This window comes from Sarcophilus harrisii, chromosome 2 (genome assembly GCF_902635505.1).
Source record: "Sarcophilus harrisii chromosome 2, mSarHar1.11, whole genome shotgun sequence".
In the NCBI taxonomy this organism is placed as follows: Eukaryota; Metazoa; Chordata; class Mammalia; order Dasyuromorphia; family Dasyuridae; genus Sarcophilus; species Sarcophilus harrisii.
In genome coordinates, this window is record NC_045427.1 from 266,247,509 (window position 1) to 266,262,722 (window position 15,214).

The window sequence follows — 15,214 nt, forward strand, 5'->3', positions numbered from 1 at the left end:
TCTCTCTGCCGTTGTTAAAAGAGTATTCTCTTTTTAGTACCCTCATCTAACTTCTCCTTAAATCTAAGTAGCTATTTAACCTGGGCCGTCATTTTCCTTGGTGATTCTGAAGAAACCTTTTTTAGTAGAGAATCGTGGGATGTTTGTTAGAGATGAAAGGAAATTTACAAGATTCTCCATCTACTTCCGGAAATTTACAAGATTCTCCATCTAATTCCCCTACAGATGAGAAAATAGGAACCCAGAGTGGTGAAGGAACTTGTCCAAGATTATGTAAAGAAGACCTGTATTCTAATCCTTCCTCATAGTAGCGTAGAAACCTGTAGCCAAAAAGCTGTAGCCAGACCCCTTGATTTTTCTTGGCTTCAGTTTCGTCATCTGAAAAAACAAGAGATAGTAATAGCATTTAACTCAGAGGATTGATGTGTGGATCAAATAGTGTAATGTGTAAAATAGTTTGCAAACATCAAAGCACTGTATATAGACCAGCTCTGAAGAATGGTGTGGTGGTGATAGTTGTAGGAGCAGCAGCAGCGGTGATGGTAGTAGTAAGTGGCACAGGGGATTCAAATCCAAGCCTTCTGTCTCCAAACACAGTGCCACAGTCCCATAGCACAGGCCCTTTATCCCACCCGAAGGCCACCAGAAGCTAAGTCTGGATGGTCATCCACTGCTAAGACTAGGGCAGGGAGCCTTTAAGTTTGTATCATTTGGGGAGTTTTTTGTTTGTTTTTTTGTAGCGGGAACAATCTTCAGGGCTGGAGTTCTTAACCTGGGGTCTCTGAACTAGGTGAAAAAAAAAATAAATAAACGCCAACCCTTATTTTGCAACTGTATCTCAATGTGACTGTCTTCCTTCGCAACCCTATATATTTTATGCATTTGCAAACATTATTCTGAAAAGGAGAAGCCGGCCAGTGGAGCTCAGGACACCAAAAAGGTTAAGAAGACTGTTAAAACATACAAAGAAATCACACCCCAAATTCTGCCCTAGTCATCAAATTGACAGACGAGGTTTGGGACTGGGGTTTGGAGGGGAATCGTGCCTAAGCGTTTGAGAAGGCGATATTTTTAACAATGCAGTGTTTAAAAAACAAAAAAGTCCAACTCCAACCGAGCTTCCCAGAATACTTACATGAGGCTTGGTAGTTTCCAAGCAAACGAAAATGAAAGTATTGGAAAACCCCTTTGCTAACCTGAAGCGGAGCTTTTTGCCCAGAGACCGGTGACGCGCTGCTCTCATTCTCCGTGTTTATTGGCAAAGCCGCGCGCTATATAAAAAGAGGAAGGCGTCCCTCGCAAGGTCTACCCAAGAAGATCCGACAGGGAGCGGAGCGTCTCTGTCCTCGGTCATGGCGAACTTCTTGCTAATTGCCCTCTTGGGGCAATTGTGCATCCTTCCCTACCTGGAGGCTGTCACAAGTGAGTGCCCATCTCGTTTCCCCTTTTCCCAGCCCGCACTGGGTCCCCGAGCCTGGAGTTAGCCCCCTCCCCACCCCGCTCCGTCCCATTCCCCCTGCGCTGGGTGGAAGGAGGCTTGCGGACTGGGGTCCAGGGCAGCGGGGCCTGCGGGGTGTCTGGGAGCCAGAGCTGCTGGCTTCCCTTCCTGGCAGGGCGAGCTGAGCTCCAGCTGGGAGCCGCTGAGGACCTGAGCGAGGTCGGGGAGAGCCCCGGTGGAGCGGTGGGGAGGGAAAGGGGGGACGCAATGGGGACTGGGGGCTTCGGGATCCTCGTCAGCCCTGGGAAGGGGGGTGCGCAAGGTGCTTCTTCCCTTCAACTTCTCGGGATCAGTGGCTTTGTCCGGGGTTATGGAGATTTTGGTTATCCTTAATGCCCAGTGAGGGAGCCCTGGCAGGCATGTAAGTGCAGCTGTGGAGAGGGTGGCAGTCTTTTAGTCGCGGAGGAGGAGTTGGGGAGAGACGGGTGGTCCAGAGGTGTGATGGAAAGGCACTTCGGAAGCAAACTCGCAGAACTGGTCTTCTGCTTCAAGGCAGGATCTCGATCGCGCCATCTCGCTGCTTCCTCCTCGAACCTAGAGCAGTTGCTGACCTTCCGTACCTTAAGATCTAAACTGTCCCCCATCTATGTGTAGGTGTGTCTCTCTCCTCTCTCTTCCTTCCCCTCCCTCCCTCTCTGTGTCTCTGTCTCTGTCTCTCTCTTACACACACACACACACACACACACACACACCCCATGTTCACTCAAGCCCACTTGATGCCATGCTCCTGTCCTCTTCAGAAATTGTCCCCCTTTTAAGTCCGTTTTTTAGCCTTTATCTCTTTTATCTGTTGCCTATAAACACACAGTTGTTTTCCCACACCTTAAAAAACAACCCCTCCCAGATCTTCCCATTCTTCCCTTTATTTCTCAACAAAACTTATAGGAAAAGCTTTACTTAGCCAACTCCACTTCTCCCCGCGCTCTCCTGACATAGTTTCCGATACTAATGCCTCTTCTCAATCTCACTGGCTTCCCTGTAACATTTGACCTCCTGGGCACTTTCTCCTTTCTTGCTACTCTCTTGGTTCTTCTCAGTCTTCTTTGTTGACTCACAGTTCCTCTCAGGATCATTACTTCAGGGCTGGGTGCTGGGTTCTCTCCTTATTCTCTTTACACTTTCTCATTTGGAGAGACCATCAACTCTTATGAGTTTGGATTATCGTTTCACTACACACGATCCCAGATGATCCAGCCCTAGTCTCTGTCAGAAGCTCCAGTCCCTCACTACTTACTGCCGGCTGGGTATTTCCACCTAGATGTCCCTTAGACATCTCAAATCCACCTTGTCAAAAACTATGCATTATCATCTCTCCATAATGCAGTCCTCTTTTCCAAATTGCCCTTTTATTTTATCCTTCTAGTCACCCATGTTTTCTATGTTGTTGTTAACTCAAACTCCTCTTTCTCACTCAGCTTTCATGTTAAATCATTTGTCAAATTTTACCACTTCTATCTCCATAAAATCGCTGGAATAGGCCCCGCTTCTCCACCCACATAGACACCATTCTGATTTGGGCACTTTTCACATCTCTTTTGGTTTATGCTAATGCATAATGCCTCCTAATTTGTTTCCTTCCCTTAAGCCTCTCCCCATTGAAATCCTTCTTCACCACAGCCCTTAAAGGGATTTTCCTAAAATCTGGTCATATGACATCCTCCCCCTCTCTTCCTGCTCAGTAAACTTCAAAGGCTCCAAATTGCCTCTGGAATTTAAAAAATAAAAATAAAATAATAATGAAAAACATTCTGGAAGATATGGCATCTGACTTGCGTCTTGGAAATGGATGATAGTAGGTGCTAATTTAGCACGAAAGAGCAAGATCTCACTTGTGACTCGTGTGTTGGTTCACCTCCTGCTCTTCAGAAATTGGATGGTAGGAGCCTCTAAACTTCAGCTTAACTGTCTTTTCCCCCAAAGGTTCTTTCTGAGGAGGTTCACCATTTGTCAAGTTCATCAATAGGACCAGAAGGAGAAAACATGTTGGTTGACTACATTTGCTTTTTTCAAATGATCACTTTCTTTTCTCCCACATTTCTCCAGTTTATCTACCATACTGAGCTGGCTTTGTGATAAAGCATATAGAAATCAGGGAAAAGTTTTACAATCATGGGCTGAAAATTGATAAGCAGTGTTGGTAGAAATATGTTATGGAATAAATAACTTAGCAGGAATTAAACTGATGCCATAATATTTTACTTTATTAACTTAGAAATGGGAGTTGGCTGGGCTTTGCTACCTTCTGCTGAACTCTGATGTTTCATTTTCAATCTTTTTGTCCTTGTTCTTTTATTTACATTGCTGTAGTTTTATTTATTGTTTTATTGGCTCTACTGGCTTCACTTTTCATCAGTTTATGACTTTCCAAGCTTCTCTGTCTATATTTATCATATCCATCATTTCTTTCAGCATAGTAATATTACCAATTACATTCAATTACCACAATTCGCTTAGCCATTCTCCTTTGGATGGGTGTCTCTTATGACTCCAGTTGTTTTTCAAGCTTTCTGAACCCCACTCAATTGAGGAGAAATTAAAAACTAAAGTCCTGTCTGTGATGGAACAGCTCCTGAAGCTACCTCCATTTTTTGTTAGTGAGAGAAAATGACAAATATCAGTATCTTAGTGGAAGTCTGTGGGAGGTCTGTGTTATTGGATAGAAAGGTTTAAGAGCTGTCTTTGTTGGATTTGTGGAGGAATTTTCCATATTGGGGAGTTCCTGGGATCTATTAATTCACAGTTCTCCTTAAAAAAAGGAAGAAAAGGAGTTAGATCAGAATCAAAATAATGTAGAACTTAATAAAATTGGGAAACAAATTTGCCCCTTAGGCAAGCAACTTTTTTTCCTCTTCATTTTAAACATTTTAAAGTAAACATAAAACTATTTATTTGGACTAGTCAAAACGTAGTCTACTTCCTGAAAATAAAATTTCTTTGAAAGAAGAAACATATATATGGAGCCATTCGTCATCAAGTACATCATCAAGTAGTACATCATCAAGATAGATATGACATATATATAAAAGGAATGCTGTAAAAATTACTTTCAGTTCAATTAAAAATAAAAGTTTGATTCATTTTATCATAACATTTTATAATAACACTTATTAACTGATACTGTATTCTCTTACTATATTACTCCTGTATAGATTGGCCAATGTCTTTTTAAAATCAAGGTACCTGCAGTTTGCAAATTAACTGGTGAAACAAGAAATAACCTTCAGGAATTCATGCCACATTCTTAAATTAAGCAGTCAAAATGATTTTTTAATGTGATATTTTGGCTGGAATGTAATTATTTACTTAATTTTGTTTTGAGGGTCACTGTTAGGAAAAAAAAAAACCCATATATTTCCTTTCTTTCTCCTATCTATATCCTAAATATTTAGAAAAAACTTTGCACTTTAGGACCCAAACTGAGATTGTTTAAACATTATATTCTCTTAGCTTTAGCCTAAACTGGCTAAAGCTGGATCAGATAGTTTTTCTTTCTTTTTGTTTCTTTCTATAATAATTAAGATGTTTATATTTATGAATTTATATTTTGCAAATATAAATGATTCATTTTGTTATAAAATTTTCATTTATATATAGCTCCTTAGACCCAATAAACAAGGGTTCAACAGTATCAAGTACCTGTTTATTTTCACATTTTTTTTATTATTTCCACTTTAGAGATGAGGAAATTGAACCTCACGTCAAATAATTTGTCCATGGTAACATATTGAATGTGACCAAGTATCCAGAGCTCTTTCCATTATACCATATTGCTTCAGAAAAACCAGGCACATTGTAGATGCTAAATAGATTTTTAAAAATTGATTTACATACATAAATGCTAAAAAAAAAAAAAAAAAAAAAAAAAAAAAAAAAAAAAAAAAAAGGTAGCGGCAGGATTGAGGTAGGGGAAAGCAGTAACAGCTGAACAGGTAGGGAAAGGTCTTAATTTTTAAGAGATGGTCATTAACGTGAAATAGCCACTGTGGCTAATTTACCAGTAGTATTAGTTCTAGGACATGGAAAATATAGAGATGAGACTTACTGGAACAGAGTGGGAGTGGAGCAGAATTTGGAAAATTTTTAAAGGAAGAGTCCAAAATCATACAGAGGCTAAGGTAGATGTGTGGTTGGTATTAATTAGGTTTAAAAGCTCACCCTAAAAAATCTACTACTTCTCCTTCCTCACCCCCTTAAAATGTGAGCTTCTTGAGGTCATACAGGACTTTTTTTTTTTTTTTTGCCTTTCTCTGTATTCCCAGAGTTTAGCACAGTGTTGTCATGTAATAAGTACTTAATGATTGAGTGCAATAAATGTAGAATTATTCCCCAAACAGGGTTTACTGAGATTTATATAGCTAAAGGAAAGAAGGAAAGAAGCATTTTGTTAAGCACTTGCCTTGTATGGGGTGACTTGCAAGTGAACTGGATTTAAGTTAGGGAGGGCTGGGCAGTCACCAGCTCTCCTGCTGAGCCATCTGGATCCAGTTAGATCAGGACCACTGGAGATGACCCTGGCTGCAGTGGAGGCCATGGCCTTTTAAAGGTCTTTCCCAGGTCTCAGAACTGTGCTAAGTACTTTATAGTCAGTATCTCATTGGATCCTCACAATTACCTTGGGAGCTGGGCACTATGGTTATCATCCATTGAACAGATGAGCAAATGTGGTCATGCAGAGGTGGTGACTTGCACAGAATCCCACAGCTAGCAAGTGTTGTGAGGCCCCATTTGAACTCGGGTCTTCTATTGTCTTATTTCTTGCATCACCAACGCCATTCCATTTTCAGCCTTCAAAGAACCTTTTAATTCCTTTGAAGTCTCTGGTCCTACTCCAACTGTATCCTCTGTGCCTGTTCTCCCTCCTTGCCATCCTTTCTTCTTGGAGGCCCTGCTTTTAACCCCAAAGCTCTGACCTCACCTTGGTTCTTATATGCACATGTCAGGGTCTGATTTAAAACTAAAATACAGATGATTCTTAAGGCAGTCCTCTATGCGCAAAAAAGACTTGCTCATTATCACCCATGTACAATTTAAGGAAAATAGGAAAGGGAAAAGGGAAAAAATATGTGGGAGAGATGGAAAGAACTCGAAAGTGCTTGTAATCTCAGAAGAATAAGGGGTGTCCATTTTGTAATGAGTCTGGGACATGAGAAGTCCCGGCTAAAAGCAGCAAGTAATGATAGATGGAATGGGAAGCTACAAGTCAAGCAGCTCAAACCAACCTCTGGGGCCTAAAGGAGAAAAGAAAAGATTGCCTAAGTGGCTAGCCGACCAAGGATTAAGACCTTTGGGGTACTTAAATTATGGTGTTACACTAAGAAGGGGAAACTAAGTGGCTCAGTAGAACACATTAAATCTTGAAATCAGCAAAACAATAAATCCCTGATTTATATAATTAGCTGATTTCTAAGGTGTCGGTGCTCACACTGAAAATTTGACTATCAGCTCTCACAATAGCAAGAGCTGACTTCAGGATAAACCTGTCTCTATCTAAAAGACCTAAAAGTGTATACCTCCCCATACTAGAGGTTAGGGTATTAGAAGAATATTTGGAGCTTAAGATCAATCATAGCAAGTCAAATAATCTATTTTTTGTTTTCCTTTCTCACATTCCTCAGGTCCTCCCAGAGTTCAGGTTTATTCCCGTCACCCAGTGGACAGTGACAAGGATAACTACATAAATTGTTATGTGTCAGGATTTCACCCACCACAGATCACCATTGAGCTTCTAAAGGATGGTGAAAAAATTGAAAAAGTAGAGCGGTCCGATCTGTCTTTCAACAATGATTGGACCTTCTATCAGCTTGTCTCTGCACCTTTAGAGCGAAACTCTAAAAGTGATTTTGTTTGCCGCGTGGTCCATTCAACCCTCAAAGAACCTAAAGTAATTAAATGGGGTAAGTTCTAATTTTAGGTCTCATTTTCTCTGAATAAAATCGTACCAGAAAACCTCATCAAATTCAAAGAATTATTAAAACCCTGAATGGTGATGACATCACATGGGTTTTTTATTTTTATATATATATGTGATCCTTGCTGAGCTGCTCTAATGCCTGCCCCAAAGCATATTGGTTTTGTGAGTTGACCAGTGGAGGAAAGGCTAACAAGAACAAAGGGCAGCAGCACTTACAAATCTTAAGAATTATAGTTCAAAAAAAAAAAGAACTATAGTTCAAGGCAAATTAGTTTTCCCAGAGGGTAGAGCACTGGCCCTCAGGTCAGGAGGACTTGAGTTCAAATCAAGTCACCATATCCTTCAACCCCCCCTCCAAAAAAAACCCCAGCATCTATGTTGCATATTACATTTTTAGTTTAAATTAAAAATTCTTACTTGCTGCTACCCTTTTATTTTACTTATAGGCCTGTGTTCCTTTAAAGTACAACTTCAATAGCTATTCTTTATTCTTTTAGGAGAATAGTTTTGAAGTGATTTTGCCATATTTTTAGATATGGTAGAAAATATATACATATGTAGGCTTCCTTGATGAAAAAGGGAGTGCTACAATTTGACAATTTCACTGACAGCACAGCCTATCAGAGAAGTTTGTGTCTTTCCCAGATCACAGATCTCTGATATTCCTGTATATAAGATGATTTATCTGAGTTAGTGAGCAGCTTACAAAAAGTCTGCTTCTGCATTATTTCCCACATCTTCCACTCTTACCCCCAGTGGATACAATAGCATCCTCTCTGAGCTACCTCCAAATGGTAGCTTAATTAAAGCTTAATGGATTTTCTCATTTCTTTTACAGATCCAGAACAGAACTAATCTGCATTATGAAGAGTTGGTGAGTTTGAATATTTTAAGGTTTGTTTTTTCCCTCTCATTTCAGTCTTTTTTTTTTTTTTCCATGCAAGTTCACAGACTTCCCTGAAATCCATCCATAGACCTGAGGTTAAAAACTCATTATGAGAAGATAAGTGGTTGAAATGAATTTTTAAGAGAAGGCCTCCATGAGGTGAAGGGAGAGAATGTACACCAAGTATGTGAGACAGCCAATGGAGAGGCACAGAGGTGGAAGTCAGTTAAATGTATATTTCTCATTAGGATCTCAGGCTAGTTAAGAGTCAAATGATAACCCCGTAACCAATCACTTTATCCAGATAGTGATGTTCTATGAGGTAGCAAGCTGGTGGCACAATGGGACTAGTTTTGTGATACTAGGCAGGTCAGTTTAATCTTTTGTCTGCCTCAGTTTCCTCATCTATAAGATGGAGATATAACTGCCCCTTCTTCTCTGAGTTTGAGGACCAAATGAGAAAATAACTTGTAAATGACTTTACAAATGCTAACTATCTTCATCATTAAATGCCAGTTACTGCTCTGATGAGCTGGCTTTTTTAACCAACTTGAAATAGAAGCTAAGGCTAAGCAACGCTAGAGTAAGGACCAAGAAGCCACCCAATTTGTAGTTCATGGGTCTTTGTCTGTTTGACTCCACTAGCTTCCTCTTAATTCTGGGATACAAGAAAAATATCTGTTCAGCTTTTAAAATTCTTAAAACCCCAGCATGCTCGTCAGTTTAGATAAATTGACCTTCTTTTCCATAATAGTTTTTTATTATTCCAAATACATACAAAGAGAGTTTTCAGCATTCATCTTTGCAAAACTTTATTCCAAATTTCTGTCTTTCATCCCTACTTCCTTGCAACAGCAAGCAATCCAATATAGGTTAAACATGTGCAAGTCTTCTAAATATAAAAATTGGCCTTCTTTTCTGTCCTTTCCTCCCATCTCCCACCTCTTTGCCTTCAGCACTGGCTGTTCCACTTGCCTGGAAAACACTTCCTCCTTACTTCTACCAGGAGGCTCTCTTCAAGATGCAGTTTCAACCACTCCAGCCTTTGAACTTTGGGTGGGAAAAAAGATACATCTTTATTTCATTTTCCTTTGAAATATTTATTTTATGCATTTAAAAACTTTATTTTTAGAAGGCATCTGTAGATGTCATTAAACTGTCAAAGGGGTCCAGGACACAAAAAAGATTAAAAACTTTTCCTCCATGAAGCCTTTCCTGATCCCTCATCTGTTAGTATTGTCCTTTCCAACTTTCCTTGTATTTTATTATTTTGTATTTATTCACTTTGTATTTGTGTTACACATACATATATGTATATGTATGTGCATTGTCAATAGAAGACTCTTTCAATTTGAACAAGTTAATATTTTTTTACCAAGAAAAATTAAAATCCTGCTCATTTAACTTTTACACAGGATCAGTTACTTTTCATGACATATTAACATTCATAATTTTCATGGATGGTTGTGATGGTTGTCTTTCTTTTGGTTTTCTAGAACTTTTTGTTTCATTTTTTTGTTTCTGCAAAGAGATTCGAGTGCAGAGATGTTTGACCAGTTTTTTGATTACTTAAATCAATGAACTCTGTCCTCTAATGAAGTATTCTAGAAAATCATAATGGGTAAAAGAAAAAAAAGGAGGTACTATTTTTATGTGTATATATATATATATATATATATACACTATATATATACATGTAGCACCATATAAAGTGAATACATATATTTGTGTGTGTGTGTGTGTGTGTATATATTTGCATGTAGATTTGCTTATCTCCTTAAGTATAAGCTCTTTAGACAGTTGTGCTTTGCAGTTATATCCCTAGTATCCCTGGGCACTTAAAGTGCCCAGTATATAGTAGGTACTTAATAAATGCTTGTTTGATGGAATAATTTATTTTTTTTCTTCTTCCTTAGGCTTCAAGAAATCTAGCTTAACCCGAGAGGATTTAAAATCTACCAGGATTTTCAGATTTTACATTTAATTGTGATTCAGCTTTAACTATCTTTTGAATAGCTTCATGTAATTGGTAAATGCTAACACAGTTGGTCATTTTTCTTAGTTTTACTTTCTTTGCATATTTGCAAATATTTGCAGATATCTCCTTAAGTACATGCATTTGTCATTCAATATCTAGACTTTAGATTTTGTAAGGAATATACATTTTGAGGGGTGAAATGAATTTTGAAAATTCAATATTTATCCTTTTGTCAATCCTGTTATTGTTACTTATTTCTTCACAAAGAATGGCTAATTGACTACATTATATTCAATAAACCTCTGAAATTGGCTGATAAACTTATCAGTGCTCATAATTTCAATTTCTGGACTGCTTCTGTTTAGAATTTTATCAGATAATTTGAATATAATTGCTGATTTGAATTGCCTGGGAGAATTTCCTGTACTGATGGAATCACATTTTTAAAAATAGTATTTTGGGCTTTTTTTTCCACTTACATGTAAAGATAGTTTTCAACATTCATTTAAACATTTATTTGATATTTTATTTTTCTCAGTTTCATGTAAAACAATTTTTAAACATTTGTTTATAAAATCTTGATTTCCAGATTCTAAAAATCATAGATCCCCATCCACCCCAAAAAGCCCTCAAATCCTAAAATAAAATAAAGTTTTTAAAAAATGCTTCAATTTATATTCAGACACAAGCAGTTCTTTCTTTGGGTATGGATAGCATTTTTCATCATAAGTCCTTCAAAGTAATTTTGGATCACTGTATTAATGAGGATAGCAAAGTCATTCACATCTGATCATCCCATAAACATTGCTACTACTTTGTAAATACTATATTTCACTTTGTATGAGCTCATGAAGACTTTCCATGTTTTTCTGAGAGCATCCTGCTCATCATTTCCCATAGAATAGTATTCCATCATAACCACACACTACAATTTATTCAACCCATTCCCCAATTGATGGGCATCTCCTGAATTTTCAATTTTTTACCTAAGAACTGCTATAAATATTTTTGTACACATAGATCCTTTTTCTTTTTTTTTTTAAGTTGCTTTTTGGGATACATGTCTAATAGTGGTATTGTTAGGTCAAAGGTATATAATTTTTTAGCCCTTTGGGCATAATTCCAAACTGCTCTACAGAATAGCTGGACCATCAACATTCATTTTTTATTGAGTTCCAAATTCCAAATTTTTCTCCCTACCTCTTTCCCTTCTATCTCCCCAAGAAAGCAAGCAATCTAATATCAGTTATATATGTATAATCATGTTAAACATATAAAATCATATATGTCAAGAAAAAAATTTTAGGTGGTCTTTATTCACACATTCAAAAGCTGACAAAGAATGGTTACATAAAAAACTACAGGTAGGAAGTCAACAAACATTTCCTCAAACAATAAACCAGCCCCAAGACACATTGTTTTAAAGATTATTACATTAGGAAATACTCTTGGATAAAGAACATAAGCCTACCTCAAGCAGCTTACGCTTTATGGGGGGAGGCAGAACAAATAAATTTACAAAATCAATATTAAGGACTGGAAGTATGGTATAGCAGAGAGAAGAGCTGGCTGGGAGTCAGAAGACTTGATTAAGACCTGCCTGACACACAGTGACTAGATAATTTTAACTCCCTTTTTCAGACTCCAGGCAATATTCCAAGACATAGTTTCAGAATAACCATTTATCTGCATTGATGGAGGGAATATTTATTTCAATGCAGGGAATTCCCTACACTACTGAAATCATAAGTATAGATATCCCTTTTTTCCTGCCAAAAATAATAATGTGTAGATATCAACATTTGCCAAAACTACCAAGACTAAGTTTTGATATTTAGTAGATATTCTTGGCTGGTTTATTTAAATAAACAATAAAATTGAAAGTTTTCTTGCTAGGCAGTACAAATCCAAGAACAAATCCTTCGGGAATACAGCCTCCTGTTCCTAATTTGCTGAATAAAGCCACAGTGTTAGATGAATTAGGACTTTTATCTTATTTCCTTGAGCTCTAAGATGAACTATTACTCTTCTGGTGTCTTCTCTGGACCAAAAAAATCTGTGGAGAAAAATAGGGTACTATGTTGAAAAACTGCAACTCAATACCATTTAGCTCGTCTCCTGTCTTTTGTGTTATGGTTTTGAGGAAAATGGGGATCAGCCAGGCCTCTCAACCATTTTCTCCTACCTTAGAGCAGTAGGGGACAATAATACTATGTCCCACCTTAAGTAAATGGGTAGTATGGAGAAAAAACACTTCAACTAGTACCTCTTCTTCTGGAGCAAACTATGGTCACATCAACTGACCAACTGCCACGGAACTTGTAAGCTCCTCACCCCCTCCCATCCTTGTTCTTTTTTGGCCCTATAATTACAGAGTCTTTCCAACTCTTATTCTTTAGTGAACCATCAAAGCTCCAGCCTCTTGTTTTGCAGCCCTGACTGGGTCCAAAATGTAAGCTCATGCCTCATCAAGTAAAGAACAACTCAATGAAAAAACTTCATGGAGGTGAGGGCCTTTCTGGGATGGGTGATTACATTTTCCTAATATAGTTGCTTTCCCAATGTGATGGATAAATATCTTGGTATATGATGCTATAAGAATTTAGGAAGATTTAATCTGTAACATTTTGAAATATTTACTGAGCTGGACATTTAGGAAGGTTTGAAGAAGTACATGAAAGTCCAGTTTTGATACTTCATCCTAGTATGAAGGTGAGGCTGGCTTTTCAAAAGTTGTATCAGTGAGATGTAAGCATTCCTGGGTCTTGGCCAGCTGGAAAGGCTTTGAGGAACTATGTAGTGGGTCTCTTTCAAGAATCTAAGAGTGAAGAGAAGATCATCACCACAAGGTCAGCCACCAGGAGACCAATTTATCAGGTGAGAAATTTAATAGGGAAGGGGTATAATTTGTATAGGTAGAGGTAATAAGTAACCAGGTGATACCCACAGGGATCTTTCAACTTAGTGTCAAAGGGAGGAGAGTAGAAAAACCAGCTTTAACTTAATGTAGGAGTTATTTATTAAGTATTTTCTAGTATCTGGCCCTACATAAGTGCAACTGTGTAATTCAGAGAAAATAAAAAATCATTATGCCTAAGTAATGTGTCATCTAACTAAAGAGTATAAATATTTATCTGAAAAAAATTTCAAATTACAGAAGTCCCCATACTGTGGTAAAAATGAGATAAATGCTGTAGGGATTTAAAATATAGTCACTTCAAGGCAGGATTAATTTGAGATTTGTTGGAAGAAGTGAGCCTCAAGTTAGGCCTTAAAGTGTAGAATTTGGGTTGGCAAAAAGGAGGAAAGAATGTTAGGCATAGGAGAAACATAAGAATAGTAAAAGTGGTATAGGAGTGAATGTCAGAAAAGGGAAACAGAGAGAGAAACAGAGATAAGAATGAAAAGGTAAAAGTAGTCTTGGTCACACTATATATACACAAAGATAGTGCTTCTTTCCTAGAGACATCATTCAATGCAATAAGCATCTGTTAGGTGTTTATTTCATGAAGGAAACTGGGGATACAAAATGAAAACCAATCCCTTTCCTCAGGTTTACATTCCTTTCTTTTAACAGATAGTAGGTTACAGAGGTTGTATTAGTAACACAGATGGAAAGAACTAACATTGGCTTCAAACTCACCTTAGGCCTTGATTGGTTACATAGATAAGTTAGTTCCTTCCTAGAGATGCAAAATTTCTCAACACCTTTAAGCTATAAAGGGAAAAAACAAATCTTTTTTGGGTGGGGGGGATGGGAGAGGAGGTAATGGGTATTGTTATACACTTTTGTGACATATATATCCACATCTCTAACCATCTCAGAAGAGTTTAGTTTGATATCTGAAGAGGAAAAGACCAAGTAGATGAAAAATTTCTATTCTGTAATAGGATATTATTGTTCTCTAAAAAATGATAAGCAGGCTGATTTCAGAAAACCCTGAAAAGACTAACAATGAACAGATGTTGAGTGAAGTGAGCAGAACCAAAATAACATTGTGCAAAGCAACAGCAAGATTATGTGGTGATCAGTTATATTGGACTTGTATTTCCCAGCAATGCAATGATTTAAGGAAATTGTGATAGATTTGGGATAGAAAATACCATCTATGTCCAGAGAGAATTATGGAGACTGAATTATAGATCAAAACATAGTATTTTCACTTTTTTTGTTTGCTTCTTCTTTCTTGTGTTTTTTTCCCTTTTGGTCTGATTTTTCTTTCACGACATGACAATATGTTTAAAAAATTGTACATGAATGAGCTATATCAGATTGTCTGCTGTCTTGGGGATGAGCAGAGAGAAAAATTTAGAACACAAAATCTTACAAAATATGAATGTAAAAAACTTTTTATTCGAAAAAAATACTATTGAGAAAAAAGAAGAAATTTTTAAAAAGAAAAAGAAAAATTTACATTCCTCAGATTATGAAATTCAATTGAATGGACAACCTATATAGTGCTTGCCTATCAGTATGTCTACCTGGACAGACAGTACAAATGGACCAGAATTAAACAGGAGGAAAGCTGGATGGATTATCTTCAGGAGATTACAAAGCTACTTTAATGCTCCCTTGAAGTAAAGGCCCATTGTTTAAACACCAACATCCTCTTCTGTTTGAGCTTTGAGGGCATCCAGGTAGAGGACTAGGCCTGTGGTCAGGAGGACCTGAGTTTTAAATCTGACCTCAGTAGCTATGTGATCCTGGACAAAACACTTAATCTCACTTGCTTCAGTTTCCTCATCTGTAAAATGATTTAGAGAAGGAAATGGCAAAACACTATAGTATCTTTTCTAAAACAAAAAACAAAAACCCAAATGGGATCACAAAGAGCCAGGCATATCTAAAAAAAAGTGAGAACAACTACAAAATAGTTTTGAAACAGGAAACACCATAGTCTTCAAAGAAGTGAAAATGAGTATCACAGAGAACTATGGAGA

At 37.5% G+C, this 15,214-nt stretch overlaps 2 protein-coding genes and 1 long non-coding RNA gene across 7 annotated transcripts in view; 2 read left to right on the forward strand and 1 right to left on the reverse strand.

Annotated features, from left to right (window-relative positions):
* Positions 1-1,268: 1,268 nt before the first annotated feature.
* Positions 1,269-10,610, forward strand: B2M (beta-2-microglobulin). Of its 2 annotated transcripts, none has more exons than XM_012546656.2 (4): positions 1,269-1,422; positions 7,114-7,392; positions 8,248-8,303; positions 10,212-10,610. In XM_012546656.2, the coding sequence occupies exons 1-3, from the start codon at positions 1,353-1,355 to the stop codon at positions 8,262-8,264; spliced, it is 366 nt and encodes a 121-aa protein (XP_012402110.1). In that variant the 5' UTR covers positions 1,269-1,352; the 3' UTR covers positions 8,265-8,303; positions 10,212-10,610. The 2 variants fall into 2 exon arrangements, with proteins under 2 accessions (XP_012402110.1, XP_003756112.1); XM_003756064.3 differs by having other exon boundaries at positions 8,248-8,283.
* A 951-nt stretch (positions 10,611-11,561) lies between these two features.
* Positions 11,562-12,546, reverse strand: LOC116421559. The gene is made up of 2 exons (XR_004231962.1): positions 12,459-12,546; positions 11,562-12,329 (listed from the first exon to the last, which is right to left on the reverse strand). It is a non-coding gene; the product is annotated as an uncharacterized LOC116421559 (long non-coding RNA).
* Positions 12,547-12,587: 41 nt separating this feature from the next.
* TRIM69 (tripartite motif containing 69) overlaps positions 12,588-15,214 on the forward strand; it is a 41,631-nt gene continuing 39,004 nt past the window's right edge. Inside the window, exon 1 of one of the 4 annotated variants that reach the window (XM_031952228.1) lies at positions 12,588-12,779. In XM_031952228.1, the coding sequence (XP_031808088.1) occupies positions 12,774-12,779 (6 nt within the window). In that variant the 5' untranslated portion in view covers positions 12,588-12,773. Of the gene's footprint in view, positions 12,780-13,066; positions 13,151-15,214 lie in introns of those variants that run through there. The other 3 variants (XM_003756065.4, XM_012546493.3, XM_031952226.1) reach the window with 3 other exon arrangements.